Source organism: Nerophis lumbriciformis, linkage group LG23 (genome assembly GCF_033978685.3).
Source record: "Nerophis lumbriciformis linkage group LG23, RoL_Nlum_v2.1, whole genome shotgun sequence".
Taxonomy (NCBI): domain Eukaryota; kingdom Metazoa; phylum Chordata; class Actinopteri; order Syngnathiformes; family Syngnathidae; genus Nerophis; species Nerophis lumbriciformis.
In genome coordinates, this window is record NC_084570.2 from 4,105,305 (window position 1) to 4,123,017 (window position 17,713).

General features: G+C 41.5%; 1 protein-coding gene across 1 annotated transcript; it reads right to left on the reverse strand.

Moving 5' to 3' along the window:
* Positions 1–1,846: 1,846 nt before the first annotated feature.
* Positions 1,847–17,588, reverse strand: LOC133622504 (cyclin-Y-like protein 1). Its single transcript, XM_061985314.1, has 10 exons — positions 16,933–17,588; positions 16,777–16,851; positions 16,661–16,695; positions 12,244–12,344; positions 7,627–7,662; positions 7,342–7,393; positions 7,140–7,259; positions 2,554–2,720; positions 2,322–2,484; positions 1,847–2,236 (listed from the first exon to the last, which is right to left on the reverse strand). Exons 1-10 carry the CDS (start codon positions 17,087–17,089, stop codon positions 2,120–2,122), a joined length of 1,023 nt encoding a protein of 340 aa, XP_061841298.1. The 5' UTR covers positions 17,090–17,588; the 3' UTR covers positions 1,847–2,119.
* Positions 17,589–17,713: the final 125 nt, after the last annotated feature.

A 17,713-nucleotide genomic window follows, 5' to 3' on the forward strand; every position in this document is an offset into this window, starting at 1 on the left:
AAAAGTATGAAAATGAAAAATATGAGCATGTACAATACTCAATACTTGGTTGGAGCTCCTTTTGCCTCAATTACTGCGTTAATGCGGCGTGGCATGGAGTCGATGAGTTTCTGGCACTGCTCAGGTGTTATGAGAGCCCAGGTTGCTCTGATAGTGGCCTTCAACTCTTCTGCGTTTTTGGGTCTGGCATTCTGCATCTTCCTTTTCACAATACCCCACAGATTTTCTATGGGGCTAAGGTCAGGGGAGTTGGCGGGCCAATTTAGAACAGAAATACCATGGTCCTTAAACCAGGCACGGGTAGATTTTGCGCTGTGTGCAGGCGCCAAGTCCTGTTGGAACTTGAAATCTCCATCTCCATAGAGCAGGTCAGCAGCAGGAAGCATGAAGTGCTCTAAAACTTGCTGGTAGACGGCTGCGTTGACCCTGGATCTCAGGAAACAGAGTGGACCGACACCAGCAGATGACATGGCACCCCAAACCATCACTGATGGTGGAAACTTTACACTAAACTTCAGGCAACGTGGATCCTGTGCCTCTCCTGTCTTCCTCCAGACTCTGGGACCTCGATTTCCAAAGGAAATGCAAAATTTGCATGGTTGGGTGATGGTTTGGGGTGCCATGTCATCTGCTGGTGTCGGTCCACTCTGTTTCCTGAGATCCAGGGTCAACGCAGCCGTCTACCAGCAAGTTTTAGAGCACTTCATGCTTCCTGCTGCTGACCTGCATAACATAACTTGGCTTCTGAGAGCTTCAAAATGTAATGAATAAAATGCTAAAGTTGTTGATAAACAAGCAATTATTTTAATAATTAAATATGGTCATTTTAAATGAATTATGATAATTTATAATTAATTATTTTAAATATGTTTATTTTAATGTATAATTCTATGGCTGGATGTAATAAGGAGTCAGAAAAAATACAAATAAAAACACAATTAATTTTGATGTTTTTCGCAAAATATAGTAAAAATGTATTTAGTTTTTTTTGTAATTAATAAATATATTTATTTTTAGGTGAGATAAGCATAATAATACAATTTATCTCTAGTCTGGATGATTTAGTTCTTGTCACCCTGTTGTCCTCCCGTCATGAAAAAAAGGCTGTCCTCACTCAGGTCCGCATGGAGCTGGAGGGGGCGTGGCCTCCAGCTCCGGCTGAAAATCGGGAGATTTTCAGGAGAATATTTGTCCCGGGAGGGTTTCGGGAGAGGCGCTGGATTTCGGGAGTCTCCCGGAAAATTCGGGAGGGTTGGCAAGTATGTGTACGGTGTTCTTTACAGCATATTTTTTTTGCGTTAAAATTCTGGCGCATGGTCAGGATTGTACCACATCTGCCTCAATTTGAGCCAGGAAAAACCCTGATATCCTATTGCTTTGTATTTTATTTACTTACACTTTAGTAAAAATAAGAGACCTATTATTGTCTGTTTATTTACAAGTTATCAATGTAAAAATATACTGTACCACTCCTCTATACATCATCAGCCTGATCTGTATAAATTACCCAGAACTGTGAAATGCGATGGAAACACAAACCACACACTTCTAGAGAAACCTATAGTTTGAGGAACTAAAGGGTCCAGGACCTTAATGTTCCTGAACTTTGATGGAAAAAGGCCTCATGTATGGCAACTTACCAGATACCCAGCAGGAAACCGCGACAGTTTCTCTTTACCGTTTTTTCTTGAAAACGTCAACGCGAAAGTGTTTTTTAGGATGAATAGTGTATCGAAAACGGGAAGATGTTTTGTTTTTTGGGAGCTAATGACCTACGCCACTGCTAATCTCTTCTAGCCACATCTGTGACAGATGTTTTTGGAACAAATCACAGTTTGACGCCTGGTTCTCCAATGTTCATTCATTTGATACATTGTACAGCCATAATTGCCTACACGGTAAGCAAGGCAGAGTTCACTTGTGTTCCCAAGTAGGGAACATCATCACTGTTGCATCTGACAGTTTGTGAAGACTAAAAGAAAAGCCAGCAAATCATCAACTTGTGTGGCTTCATGCTGGTTGCCTTCACCACTTTACCATAATTTTAAAACAACTCCTACTTTAAACGTCCATGATGGTGCTTCACTACCTTATGGGATCCAACACGGCTGCTGTACAATTAGGACAGTACTGCCTTTGAGTTCTTAGTCCCAACTAGGTTGTCTGCACTGAGAGACCTCTTCAAAGTGGATTTGTTCAGGTACTTGTACCGGTCCTCACAAAGCCTGGAGATCGCCTGAAGACAATATTGAAAGTCAATGTCACAACCTGAGCCGCCAGGAAAGAGACATGAGGTCAAGTTCAGCATCTGATCCACTCACCTCTAGTTTTTGGGCCCTCTTGTTGCTTAGTGGCTCCAAAGGGAAGCCAAGGTTGTTGTCATCGGCGAGCGAACGCAGGTCAAAGTAATACTTGGCATAGACACTGGCCGGCACGTTGATGTTGAACTGGAGCAACTCAAGGAAGTGTCGCTCCATATCGTTCCTGAAAAACCAAAAAGCTACCATCAGAGATCGTGTCAGACCTCAACAGGTGAGTACAAGCAACACGTACATGTCATCCACAGCGATGTCTTTGAGGATCTGGCAGTAGTCCACATTCCATACTGCCTGGTCGTCCCACACCTTAGAAGCCAGCAGGATTGCACCTAGAACGATCCGTTTCCAGTTGCAAGGGCAAATGTCAATCTCTGCGTAAGTTAGCAGCCGCTCCAAGTACACCTGCAAGAGAAGATGAATGTCTGAGTGTGCTTTAAGCCACTTCTGCACGGTAAAACGTTGGCTGTCTCATACAAAAAACTCCCAGTGAAACAAGAGCCAAGATGAAAGATAAAAGAATCTGGCTATTTTCACACAGCAAATCAAATCTGATTTTTTTTGTCCATATGTGACTGGTATCTGATTTTTTCCATGTTTGTGTGAACAGTACAATTCAGGGTTTTTTTCCCCAAATCCGACCCAGGCCTCAACCACCGACGTCCTGCAAGTTCCACTAGATTCAGAATCAGAATAGTTTTATTGCCATTGTTTGAGAACGGGTTCACAAACAAGGAATTTTTCTTGGTGCAATCGTGCAACAAAAAAACACATATAACACAGATTTGGTAATAACAAGAGCTGTAACTGAGCTATCAGATCTTGTTATAGACTTAGAAGGAATTCAAGGAGCTACTGTTAGGAGTTATTGTTCGTGTGCCTGATGGCCGAGGGGAAAAAACTGTTCAGGTGGCGGGAGGTGTGGGTCTGGAAACGCCATGACAATAACCTAAGGTCAGTGTTCACTAGGGATGTCCCGATCCGATATTTGGATCGGATCGGCTGCCGATATTTGCCAAAAATTGCGTATCGGCAAGGCATGGAAAAATGCCGATCCAGATCCAGTTGGAAAAAAAACTCCGGTCCGTGTTTTCCAACGCACCGATTTAAATAATACATTCCACTTTTCTGCTGCTCCGTAATTTCCGTTCCGCATTTTCCAGCACACCTTCAACACATCCACAGGTCTGTGAATTCTCACGCAGTTGCTTTTAGCTGCTGGCAGTACACGACAGGCTCTTCTCACTCTTTCCTGTGTCTCCCTCTCACAGACAGCAAGCGCACCTTCTTACACACGTCACATACTGTCACGACATACGTCACATACTGTCACCTCATACGTCACATACGTATACGTCCTCCCCGAGCAGAGAGGTAGCAGCATGGCTAACGTTAGCTGTGATGCTAGCGCAGCCGTGCGAGCAACGCTCCCTCTAAGGTGCTCGCCTGTGCAATTGCGCACTGTTTAAGCGTCCTCTGCGCATAGCAAATCTATGCCACGCACAAAATCAAATAAAAAAATAAGCGCATAACAATTTTCGACACACGGACAAGACAGAGAAAACAGTTTTCGTCATCATTGTTCAAATATTGTAACGTCTGTCGAGACGCTTATCTCCATTCGGTGCCACACGTCCACACCATCAAAATGCCGAGACAAAAATTTCCACATCAACACCGTATGAAAAAATTTGTGATTTTTTTAGTTGTGATTTCCTTCTCTGCATGAAAGTTTAAAAGTAGCATATATTAATGCAGTATGAAGAAGAATGTTTTAAAAAATTTTGAAAATCAAGACTACATTTCCTGCAAATGGGTGCAGGTCAGCAGCAGGAAGCATGAAGTGCTCTAAAACTTGCTGGTAGACGGCTGCGTTGACCCTGGATCTCAGGAAACAGAGTGGACCGACACCAGCAGATGACATGGCACCCCAAACCATCACCCAACCATGCAAATTTTGCATTTCCTTTGGAAATCGAGGTCCCAGAGTCTGGAGGAAGACAGGAGAGGCACAGGATCCACGTTGCCTGAAGTCTAGTGTCAAGTTTCCACCATCAGTGATGGTTTGGGGTGCCATGTCATCTGCTGGTGTCGGTCCACTCGGTTTCCTGAGATCCAGGGTCAACGCAGCCGTCTACCAGCAAGTTTTAGAGCACTTCATGCTTCCTGCTGCTGACCTGCTCTATGGAGATGGAGATTTCAAGTTCCAACAGGACTTGGCGCCTGCACACAGCGCAAAATCTACCCGTGCCTGGTTTACGGACCATGGTATTTCTGTTCTAAATTGGCCCGCCAACTCCCCTGATTTTAGCCCCATAGAAAATCTGTGGGGTATTGTGAAAAGGAAGATGCAGAATGCCAGACCCAAAAACGCAGAAGAGTTGAAGGCCACTATCAGAGCAACCTGGGCTCTCATAACACCTGAGCAGTGCCAGAAACTCATCGACTCCATGCCACGCCGCATTAACGCAGTAATTGAGGCAAAAGGAGCTCCAACCAAGTATTGAGTATTGTACATGCTCATATTTTTCATTTTCATACTTTTCAGTTGGCCAACATTTCTAAAAATCCCTTTTTTGTATTAGCCTTAAGTAATATTCTAATTTTGTGACACACGGAATTTTGGATTTTCATTTGTTGCCACTTCAAATCATCAAAATTAAATGAAATAAACATTTGAATGCATCAGTCTGTGTGCAATGAATAAATATAATGTACAAGTTACACCTTTTGAATGCAATTACTGAAATAAATCAAGTTTTTCAAAATATTCTAATTTACTGGCTTTTACCTGTAAACACTACAGTATAAACGGATGTCTTAACAGGTCATATGCAAAAAAATCTCAACTCTGGCAGATTCCAAGTGAGGAAACACAAACATGTAAAAATTACATTTCTGTCAAATGTTAGCAGCGTTGTTTTAAATGCTAATTTTTCAACAGTTTTAAACGACAGCATGCCTTTAACCCCACTTTCTGTGGGACGCACACCATTTTGAACTAATGTATGTATAAATTATATATAAAGTATATACACTGCTCAAAAAAATCAAAGGGAACAAAGTAAACTCCAACGAGCAACAACGAATGACAACCAATTTCACATGTTCAGTAGTGTGTTTTTCTACTTTAATTCTGAGTGTGACTCCAAATTCAGACCTCAATAGGTTAATACATTTGATTTCTATTGATCATTTTTGTGCGATTTTGTTGTCAGCACATTCAACTATGTAAAGAACAACTTATTTAATAATATTCCATTCATCAAATCGAGGATGTGTTATTATGGCGTTCACTTTATTTTAAGCAGTATATATATATATATATATATATATATATATATATATATATATATATATATATATATATATATATATATATATATATGTGTGTGTGTGTGTATATATATATATATATATATATACACACACATATATACATACATACATACATACATATGTATATATGTGTGTGTGTGTATATATATATATATATATATATATATATATATATATATATATATATATATATATATATATATATATATATATATATATATATATATATATATATATACACACACATATATATATGTGTGTATATATACACACACATATACATACATACATATATATGTTTCCATGATAAATAAATGATAAATGGGTTATACTTGTATAGCGCTTTTCTACCTTCAAGGTACTCAAAGTGCTTTGACAGTATTTCCACATTCACCCATTCACACACTGATGGCGGGAGCTGCCATGCAAGGCGCTAACCGGCACCCATCAGGAGCAAGGGTGAAGTGTGACTAGGATGGTAGAAGTAACCAGCAACCCTCCGATTGCTGGCACGGCCACTCTACCAACTTCGCCACGCCGTCCCCATGTGTATGTATGTATATATATATATATGTATATATATACATATATATATATATATATATATATATATGTATGTATATATATATATATAAATGTAAATGTGTACACACACACACACACACACACACACACACACACACACACACACACACACACACACACACACACACACACACACACACACACACACACACACACACACACACACACACACACACACACACACACACACACACACACACACACACACACACACACACACACGTAAAACTGGAATGGTCTTCTTGAAGGCAATGTTCAAATCCAGGCTGAAAACACTTTTATTTAATTGTACAAATGACAACTGAAAGTACTTTATCTACATTCTTTGATTGATTCTAATTTTAATTAAGTCTGATAGTTATGATTGTATTGTCTGATTTTAATTTGAAATATTTTCATTTTTGCTTCTTTTAATTTTCTGTAAAGCACTTTGAATTGCCTTGTGTACAAATTGTGCTCTACAAATAAACTTGAATATTCTCAAACAAAATTCTAATAATTGCCCATCATATAACTGCATCATATAACATATAACTGCACTGCTAACATGTTTGCATTTATACAATTTTTTTTTTTTTTAAACTCTCCACTGTTTGCCGCCACAGACCATTGCCCTCTTGCAGAAACTATGTTCATTTACTTTAAGTCCCAGGCTCTTCATACGATACGGATTTCATTAACTTTATTAGTTACACTCAAACAATTAATGGAAACAACAGATTTCGAACTAAAGATTTTTTTCTAATTGAAATACTCAAATAATTGTTGCAGGCTTAATCGTAATATCTTAGCATTGCACAATATCAAGGCGGTATTAGTGGGTAGTTTGGGATCCATGGCCCGGAAAACGTTGACGACCAACTGTAATCTAGGTGTTTACATGTGGCAAAAAACACTAACCAATGTCACAATGGCGCACTCTGCGGTGAGCTGAGCCGAGCCAAAAAGAGTGCGTATGAAGCGGTAGATCAGCCTGTGCTCGGGGTCCACCACAGAGTAGTCATCTGCAACTTTCTCACGCTGACGGAGAAAGAGCAATGACACAGATCAGTCATGAGCCAAAGCAGAGGAACTATTACAAATCTCAACCATTTTAACTCACCGACAGTGGATGTTTCTTTTCATCAAATATTTCCAGTGAGCGATTTGAATCTCTGCAGCAGACAAGAATGTGGTTATTTTTAACAGGTACAAATTTACCTAAACATTAAACCTTTACTACCTCTTCAGCAGAAATGTACTATTTCACATTAGTTTGCTTTCTGATTGACTAACAAATTACATCAAGCGAAAATAAACATAACTCCAGCTAAATTTAACAAAACAAGACTTTGCTCGTGTATTGCCTTTAACAGCGTCACTAAGCAAATAAGCAAAGTACCTTTACCTGTTTTTTATGTGGTAGTATATTGCCAAGGCAACGCTGAAACAGAAAAAAAGCCATTAGTTTCAGCATCCATCCATTTTCTACCGCTTGTCCCGTTCGGGGTCGCGGGAGGTGCTGGAGCCTATCTCAGCTGCATTCGGGCGGAAGGCGGTGTACACCCTGGACAAGTCGCCACCTCATTGCAGGGCCAACACAGATAGACAGACAACATTCACACACAAGGGCCAATTTAGTGTTGCCAATCATTTTATCCCCAAGTGCATGTCTTTGGAGGTGGGAGGAAGCCAGAGTACCCAGAGGGAACCCACGCAGTCACAGGAGAACATGCAAACTCCACACAAGCCCAGGATCGAACCAAGGACCTTCGTATTGTGAGGCACAAACACTAATCCCTGTACCACCGTGCTGACTAGTTTTGGCAGTGAAGCACTATTCAGAAGACATGGCGATGTCTTCAAGTACCAAAATGGTATTTTAAAAGACCCATTAAGATAATATACAGGTAAAAGCCAGTAAATTAGAATATTTTGAAAAACTTGATTTATTTCAGTAATTGCATTCAAAAGGTGTAACTTGTACATTATATTTATTCATTGCACACAGACTGATGCATTCAAATGTTTATTTCATTTAATTTTGATGATTTGAAGTGGCAACAAATGAAAATCCAAAATTCCGTGTGTCACAAAATTAGAATATTACTTAAGGCTAATACAAAAAAGGGATTTTTAGAAATGTTGGCCAACTGAAAAGTATGAAAATGAAAAATATGAGCATGTACAATACTCAATACTTGGTTGGAGCTCCTTTTGCCTCAATTACTGCGTTAATGCGGCGTGGCATGGAGTCGATGAGTTTCTGGCACTGCTCAGGTGTTATGAGAGCCCAGGTTGCTCTGATAGTGGCCTTCAACTCTTCTGCGTTTTTGGGTCTGGCATTCTGCATCTTCCTTTTCACAATACCCCACAGATTTTCTATGGGGCTAAGGTCAGGGGAGTTGGCGGGCCAATTTAGAACAGAAATACCATGGTCCGTAAACCAGGCACGGGTAGATTTTGCGCTGTGTGCAGGCGCCAAGTCCTGTTGGAACTTGAAATCTCCATCTCCATAGAGCAGGTCAGCAGCAGGAAGCATGAAGTGCTCTAAAACTTGCTGGTAGACGGCTGCGTTGACCCTGGATCTCAGGAAACAGAGTGGACCGACACCAGCAGATGACATGGCACCCCAAACCATCACTGATGGTGGAAACTTTACACTAGACTTCAGGCAACGTGGATCCTGTGCCTCTCCTGTCTTCCTCCAGACTCTGGGACCTCGATTTCCAAAGGAAATGCAAAATTTGCATGGTTGGGTGATGGTTTGGGGTGCCATGTCATCTGCTGGTGTCGGTCCACTCTGTTTCCTGAGATCCAGGGTCAACGCAGCCGTCTACCAGCAAGTTTTAGAGCACTTCATGCTTCCTGCTGCTGACCTGCTCTATGGAGATGGAGATTTCAAGTTCCAACAGGACTTGGCGCCTGCACACAGCGCAAAATCTACCCGTGCCTGGTTTACGGACCATGGTATTTCTGTTCTAAATTGGCCCGCCAACTCCCCTGACCTTAGCCCCATAGAAAATCTGTGGGATATTGTGAAAAGGAAGATGCAGAATGCCAGACCCAAAAACGCAGAAGAGTTGAAGGCCACTATCAGAGCAACCTGGGCTCTCATAACACCTGAGCAGTGCCAGAAACTCATCGACTCCATGCCACGCCGCATTAACGCAGTAATTGAGGCAAAAGGAGCTCCAACCAAGTATTGAGTATTGTACATGCTCATATTTTTCATTTTCATACTTTTCAGTTGGCCAACATTTCTAAAAATCCCTTTTTTGTATTAGCCTTAAGTAATATTCTAATTTTGTGACACACGGAATTTTGGATTTTCATTTGTTGCCACTTCAAATCATCAAAATTAAATGAAATAAACATTTGAATGCATCAGTCTGTGTGCAATGAATAAATATAATGTACAAGTTACACCTTTTGAATGCAATTACTGAAATAAATCAAGTTTTTCAAAATATTCTAATTTACTGGCTTTTACCTGTATATAAGTACCGTATTTTTCGGACTATAAGTTGGAATTTTTTTCATAGTTTGGCTGGGGGTGCGACTTATACTCAGGAGCGACTTATGTGTGAAATGATTAACACATTAGCATAAAATCCATCCATCCATTTTTCTACCGCTTATTCCCTTTGGGGTCGCGGGATATCAAATAATATTATTTAGCTCATTCACGTAAGAGACTAGACCAGGGGTCGGCAATCTTTACCAGTCAAAGAGCCATTTTGACCAGATTCACAAATTAAAGATAACAATGGGAGCCACAAAAAATTTTTTAAATTTAAAATGAAATAATGCAAAATAAGTTTTTTTTTGCTTTGTGCTATGTATAAACCAGGGGTCTCAGACACGCTGCGCTTACCTTAATATTAAATTTGAATGATGGTGCGGCACGCGGGTTTCATAAGAATGGCTTGACAGCGTCATGCGTGCCGTGATGGTACAGCATATAGCACCCACTACAACCAGCGTGCCTGATCAGCCACATGTTGTATGGGGCTTCCGCTTGCTCACGTAGGTGACAGCAAGGCATACTTACTCAACAACCACACAGGTTACACTGACGGTGTCGGTATAAAAAAAAACTTTAACACTCTTAATAATAATGCGCCACACTGTGAACCCACACCAAACAAGAATGACAAACACATTTCGGAAGAACATCTGCACTGTAACACAACATAAACACAACAGGACAAATACCCAGAATCCCATGCAGCCCTAACTCTTACGGGCTGCATTATATATATATATATATATATATATATATATATATATATATATATATATATATATATATATATATATATATATATATATATATATATATATATATGTATATATATATATATATATATATATATATATATATATATGTATATATATATATATATATATATGTATATATATATATATATATATATATATGTATATATATATATATATATATATATATATATATATATATATATATATATATATATATATATATATATATATATATATATATACCGTATTTTCCGCACCATTAGCCGCACCTAAAAAACACAAATTTACTCAAAAGCTGACAGTGCGGCTTTTAACCCGGTGCGCTTTATATATGGATACATATTAAGATTCATTTTCATAAAGTTTCGATCTCGCAACTTAGGTAAACAGCCGCCATCTTTTTTCCCGGTAGAACAGGAAGCGCTTCTTCTTCTACGCAAGCAACCGCCAAGGTAAGCACCCGCCCCCATAGAACAGGAAGCGCTTCTTCTTCTACTGTAAGCAACCACCCGCCCCCGGAAGAAGAAGAAGCGCGCGGATTTTCGTTTCATTTCCTTTGTGTGTTTACATCTGTAAAGACCAGACCACAAAATGGCTCCTACTAAGCGACACGCGTATAACGCAGAATTTAAACTTAAGGCAATAAGTCATGCCGAAGAACACGGAAATAGAGCAGCAGCAAGAGAATATAACATAAATGAATCAATGGTGCGTAGGTGGAGGAAGCAAGAAGATGACCTGCGCCAGGTAAAGAAGACAAAACAGAGTTTCCGAGGGAACAAAGCAAGATGGCAACTGTTGGAGGACAAACTCGAACAGTGGGTTGTTGAGCAGAGAGCAGCAAGCAGAAGTGTCAGCACCATCACTATTCCAATGAAGGCAACAACGCTAGCAAGCGAACTTCACCTGGATGATTTTAAAGGTGGTGCTTCTTGGTGTTTCCGGTTCATGAAAAGACGCTTATAGACTACGGTGTCGTCACGGACTACAAAGGCGGACTCGCACAATTTTTCAGGATTTATAGAGATCCCAAATACAGATCAGCAGGTACCAGAAGGTAAGAAAAGTTGTGTTTGCATAATATTGCGAAACAAAGTGCCAGATAATATGTCTTACCTTATACACACACTTTTCAATTCGGACACCGAAGACGAAGAATTCGAAGGATTTACGAATGAAGAATAACTTCAGAAAGTGAGCGCTATGTTTATTTTGTGTGTTGTGACATTAACGTTCGAGCAACATTATGTTGCTATTGCTCTGCACTATTTTGAATTTTACTATGTTTGTAATTGCACATTTGCGTACATTTTGGGAGTGAACAGAGTTGTTAGAACGCTGGTTTTTAATATATTATTAAAGTTTGACTGACCTATCTGACTGTTTTTTTGACATTCCCTTTAGCGCAGCGTAGGCGCGGCTTATAGTCCGGGGCGGCTTATAGGTGGACAAAGTTTTGAAATATGCCATTCATTGAAGGTGCGGCTAATAACCCGGGGCGGCTTATAGTGCGGAAAATACGGTGTATATATATATATATATATACATATATACACATATATACATATATACATATATACATACATACATACATACATACATACATACATACATGTAGGATCAATTGTATTATTGCAACTATGACAATTGATTGGAACTCACATCTGGAGGGCCTCTTGGGTCTGTTGCTGAAATGTTGGTTATTTTAGGGATTACTGTATGTACCTGCCAAGCAAAGTACCATTTGATGTTGTTCTTGAGGTTGGGCTGGCTGACTGTGCTGTCGTCCAGGAAGATTGTGGAGCAGGAGCTGTACTTCTTTGTCAGGAGGGCAGGGGACATCTGCCGGAAACAGTAAGGTTCATGGTCAGGGATTACTGTAGTGATCGCACCCTGAGAGATTTCTGTAGTACAGTGGTACCTCAAATTACGAGCTCAAAGCGTTCCACAATCGAGTTCGGAACTCGGAACTAGGGCTGTCCGATAATATCGGACTGCCGATATTATCGGCCAATAAATGCTTTAAAATGTAATATCGGAAATTTTCGGTATCATAATTATCGGTATCGGTTTCAAAAAGTAAAATTTATGACTTTTTAAATGCCGCTATGTACACGGACGTAGGAAGAAGTACAGAGCGCCAATAAACCTTGAAGGCACTGCCTTCGCGTGCCGGCCCAGTCACATAATATCTACGGTTTTTGACACACTCACAATTGAATGCAAGGCATACTTGATCAACAGCCATACAGGTCACACTGAGGGTGGCCATATAAACAACTTTAACACCATTACAAATATAAATAAATGATAAATGGGTTATACTTGTATAGCGCTTTTCTACCTTCAAGGTACTCAAAGCGATTTGACAGTATTACCACATTCACCCATTCACACACACATTCACACACTGATGGCGGGAGCTGCCATGCAAGGCGCTAACCAGCAGCCATCAGGAGCAAGGATATGCGCCACACTGTGAACCCACACCAAACAAGAATGACAAACACATTTCGGGAGAACATCCGCACCGTAACACAACATAAACACAACAGAACAAATACCCAGAACCCCTTGCAGCACTAACTCTTCCGGGACGCTACAATATACACACCCACTGGCCAGGATCTTCAGCTCTCACTGGATCGGTTCGTAGCAGAGTGTGAAGCTACTGGGATGACAATCAGCACCTCCGAGTCCATGTTTCTCGCCCGAAAAAGGGTGGAATGCCATCTCCGGGTTGGGGAGTTCAAGTACCTCGGAGTCTTGTTCACGAGTGAGGGAAGAGTGGATCGTGAAATCGACAGGCGGATCGGTGCGGCGTCTTCAGTAATGCGGACGCTATATCGATCAGTTGTGGTGAAGAAGGAGCTGAGCCGGAAGGCAAAGCTCTCAATTTACCGGTCGATCTACATTCCCATCCTCACCTATGGTCATGAGCTTTGGGTTATGACCGAAAGGACAAGATCCCGGGTACAAGCGGCCGAAATGAGTTTCCTCCGCCGGGTGGCGGGGCTCTCCCTTAGAGATAGGGTGAGAAGCTCTACCATCCGGGAGGAACTCAAAAGTAAAGCCGCTGCTCCTCCACATCGAGAGGAGCCAGATGAGGTGGTTCGGGCATCTGGTCAGGATGCCACCCGAACGCCTCCCCAGGGAGGTGTTTAGAGCACGTCCGACCGGTAGGAGGCCACGGGGAAGACCCAGGACACGTTGGGAAGACTATGTCTCCCATTTGGCCTGGGAACGCCTTGAGATCCCCCGGGAGGAGCTGGACGAAGTGGCTTGGGAGAGGGAAGTCTGGGCCCGTGACCCGACCTCGGATAAGCGGAAAACGATGGATGGATGGATGATGGATCCGTGAGCTATGCCAACTAAAAAGCAGAGCGACAGCTCGTATCTCAAAATACTCGTCAGTTAAGGCAGTGTTTTTAAACCACTGTGCCTCGGCACACTAGTGTGCCGTGAGATATTGTCTGGTGTGCCGAGGGAAATTACGCAACTTCAAAAAATATTTTTTTGCAAATCAATAATTATAATCTGCAAATAATGTGCCGTTGCTTGGTGTCTGTGCTGTGTAGAACTCGGCAGGGTAACCACGTAATACTCCATGTCAGTAGGTGGCAGCAGGTAGTTAATTGCTTTGTAAAAGTCGGAATGTGTCGGGTGAGACGAGGATGGTTTGTTGTGTTCCCAATATGCAGAGCACAGCGGGAGGCAGCGTGCAGGTAAAAAGGTATGCAATGCTTAAAACAAAAATGAGCGAAAGGGAAAGGAAAAGGCAATGGCTATGCAAAGCGAAAGTAAAACTGAACTGGCTACAAAGTAAACAGAAACAAAATGCTGGACGACAGCAAAAACCTACGGCGTCCACAAAGTACATCCGTACAGGACATGACAAGCAACAATGTCCACACATAGAAGGATAGCAACTACTTAAATAGTCTTGCTTGATAACACAAAGCAGGTGCGGGGAATAGCGCTCAAAGGAAGACTTGAAACTGCCACAGGAAAACGCCAACAAAACAGGAAGGGCCACCAAAATAACAGCGCAAGACAAGAACTACAAACCCTGTTTCCATATGAGTTGGGAAATTGTTAGATGTAAATATAAACGGAATACAATGATTTGCAAATCATTTTCAACCCATATTCAGTTGAATATGCTACAAAGACAACATATTTGATGTTCAAACTGATAAACTTTTTTTTTTTTGCAAAAAATCATTAACTTTAGAATTTGATGCCAGCAACACGTGACAAAGAAGTTGGGAAAGGTGGCAATAAATACTGATAAAGTTGAGGAATGCTCATCAAACACTTATTTGGAACATCTCACAGGTGAACAGGCAAATTGGGAACAGGTGGGTGCCATGATTGGGTATAAAAGTAGATTCCATGAAATGCTCAGTCATTCACAAACAAGGATGGGGCGAGGGCCACCACTTTGTCAACAAATGCGTGAGCAAATTGTTGAACAGTTTAAGAAAAACAGCTTCTCAACCAGCTATTGCAAAGAATTTAAGGATTTCACCATCTACGGTCCGTAATATCATCAAAGGGTTCAGAGAATCTGGAGAAATCACTGCACGTAAGCAGCTAAGCCCGTGACCTTCGATCCCTCAGGCTGTACTGCATCAACAAGCGACATCAGTGTGTAAAGGATATCACCACATGGGCTCAGAAACACTTCAGAAACCCACTGTCAGTAACTACAGTTGGTCGCTACATCTGTAAGTGCAATTTAAAACTCTACTATGCAAGGCGAAAACCGTTTATCAACAACACCCAGAAACGCCGTCGGCTTTGCTGGGCCTGAGCTCATCTAAGATGGACTGATACGAAGTGGAAAAGTGTTCTGTGGTCTGACGAGTCCACATTTCAAATTGTTTTTGGAAACTGTGGACGTCGTGTCCTCCGGAACAAAGAGGAAAACCATCCGGATTGTTATCGGCGCAAAGTGTAAAAGCCAGCATCTGTGACGGTATGGGGGTGTATTAGTGCCCAAGACATGGGTAACTTACACATCTGTAAAGGCGCCATTAATGCTGAAAGGTACATACAGGTTTTGGAGAAACATATGTTGCCATCCAAGCAACGTTACCATGGACGCCCCTGCTTATTTCAGCAAGACAATACCAAGCCACGTGTTACATCAACGTGGCTTCATAGTACCTCTAACCACTCAGTGGCCTAGTGGTTAAAGTGTCCGCCCTGAGATCGGTAGGTTGTGGGTTCAAACCCCGGCCGAGTCATACCAAAGACTATAAAAATGGGACCCATTACCTCCCTACTTGGCACTCAGTATCAAGGGTTGGAATTGGGGGTTAAATCACCAAAAATGATTCCCGGGCGCGGCCACCGCTGCTGCCCACTGCTCCCCTCACCTCCCAGGGGGTGATCAAGGGTGATGGGCTAAATGCAGAGAATAATTTCGCCACACCTAGTGTGTGTGTGACAATCATTGGTACTTTAACTTTAACTTTAACTTTAGTAAAAGAGTGCGGGTACTAGACTGGCCTGCCTGTAATCCAGATCTGTCTCCCATTGAAAATGTGTGGCGCATTATGAAGCCTAAAATACCACAACGGAGACCCCCGGACTGTTGAACAACTTAAGCTGTACATCAAGCAAGAATGGGAAAGAATTCTACCTGAGAAGCTTAAAAAATGTCTCTCCTCAGTTCCCAAATGTTTACTGAGTGTTGTCAAAAGGAAAGGCCATGTAACACAGTGGTGAACATGCCCTTTCCCAACTACGTTGGCACGTGTTGCAGTCATGAAATTCTAAGTTAATTATTAATTGCAAAAAAAAACAAAAAAACAGTTTGAACATCAAATATCTTGTTTTTGTAGTGCATTCAATTGAATATGGGTCGAAAAGGATTTGCATTCCGTTTATTTTCACATCTAACACAATTTCCCAACTCATATGGAAACGGGGTTTGTAAAACACTACACACAGGAAAACACCAACAAACTCAAAATAAGGCACGACGACCTGGTGGAGTTTCATTTTTTAACGTTTACTGCTGGTGGTGTGCCTCCGTATTTTTTTATGATGAAAAAAAATGTGCCTTGCCTCAAAAAAGGTTGAAAAACACAGAGTTAAGGTACCACTGTACAGTACTTGTACTGATTGCCAGGAACCGGCAGACTCACATGGTTCGTGTAGGTGCTTTTTCTTTTCTCTCGTACTAAATTGGAATGGCGAAACATAACAATTAGGTGCGCTTCAAGTGAATGAAAGGAAAGAAAAAAGACAGCAAAAGGCTGACCGTCTGTTTGAGACTTGTTGAGGAAGAGGGTGCTGGCTTTGGGGTGGTCGGATGGGTTGGCTTCTTGGGCCAGCTCTGAAAAAAAGAGGAAAGTTAGCGGTATTTTATAACAATAATTGTAGTGTTGTTATGCAAATAATTGCTCTCCTCTCTCACCATCAGGGAGCTCCCTGTCACTGATGTGCTGCAGGTAAGTGCCGGTGTCCTCACTCACATCCTCTGCAGTGAAAGGACATTCCTCCAACTCCACATCTCTCCTGTGGATCTTGGGACTCTCTCCCGGGGAAATGCAGCAGGACACAGAGCCTCCCATTGCTTACTCCCCCATACAACCGAAAAAACAAATCTATAAGAGGCTGCAAGGGTGTCTGCAACCTTGCAGGTTTTCACTGGCCCAATACTTTTAAGGTGCAGCCTGCATAATATACAGCATTGCAAGAGGTCTGAATGTTAGTGAGCGATCCAACTATTGACCCATTGCGTGTGCAAAATGTAGAAAAAGCCAACAGTCCGCGGAGATGAATAGAGAGTCCCTATCTTCGCCCATGTTGGCTAGCTGCTGCCTGGCTAGCTTCCGCATCGCAGTCGACTTCCCTTTCGCTGGAGCTAAAAAGTTTGCCCCAATTGGAAGACACCGTAGCATGTAGGTTCACCGGTTACAACACAAAAATAACCCGAAAAACAACTCAGGTACACAGAAGTGAAGGGGTAGACAACAGAGTTGGACAGTTTAAGTAAAAACGGCCATTAGCTGTCATCGTTTGGCTTACTATGAGACAACTGCCAGCCTGAGTGCCTGACAAATCTTTGAAGCTACGTCACATCCGGTCAATGATTTTCAACGTAAACTTTCTAATTGATTTAGTCGTAGTTATTTTGTGTATAATCTTCGATGAGAGTATTCAACTAGCATAATTCACACTAAAAAATAATTAAG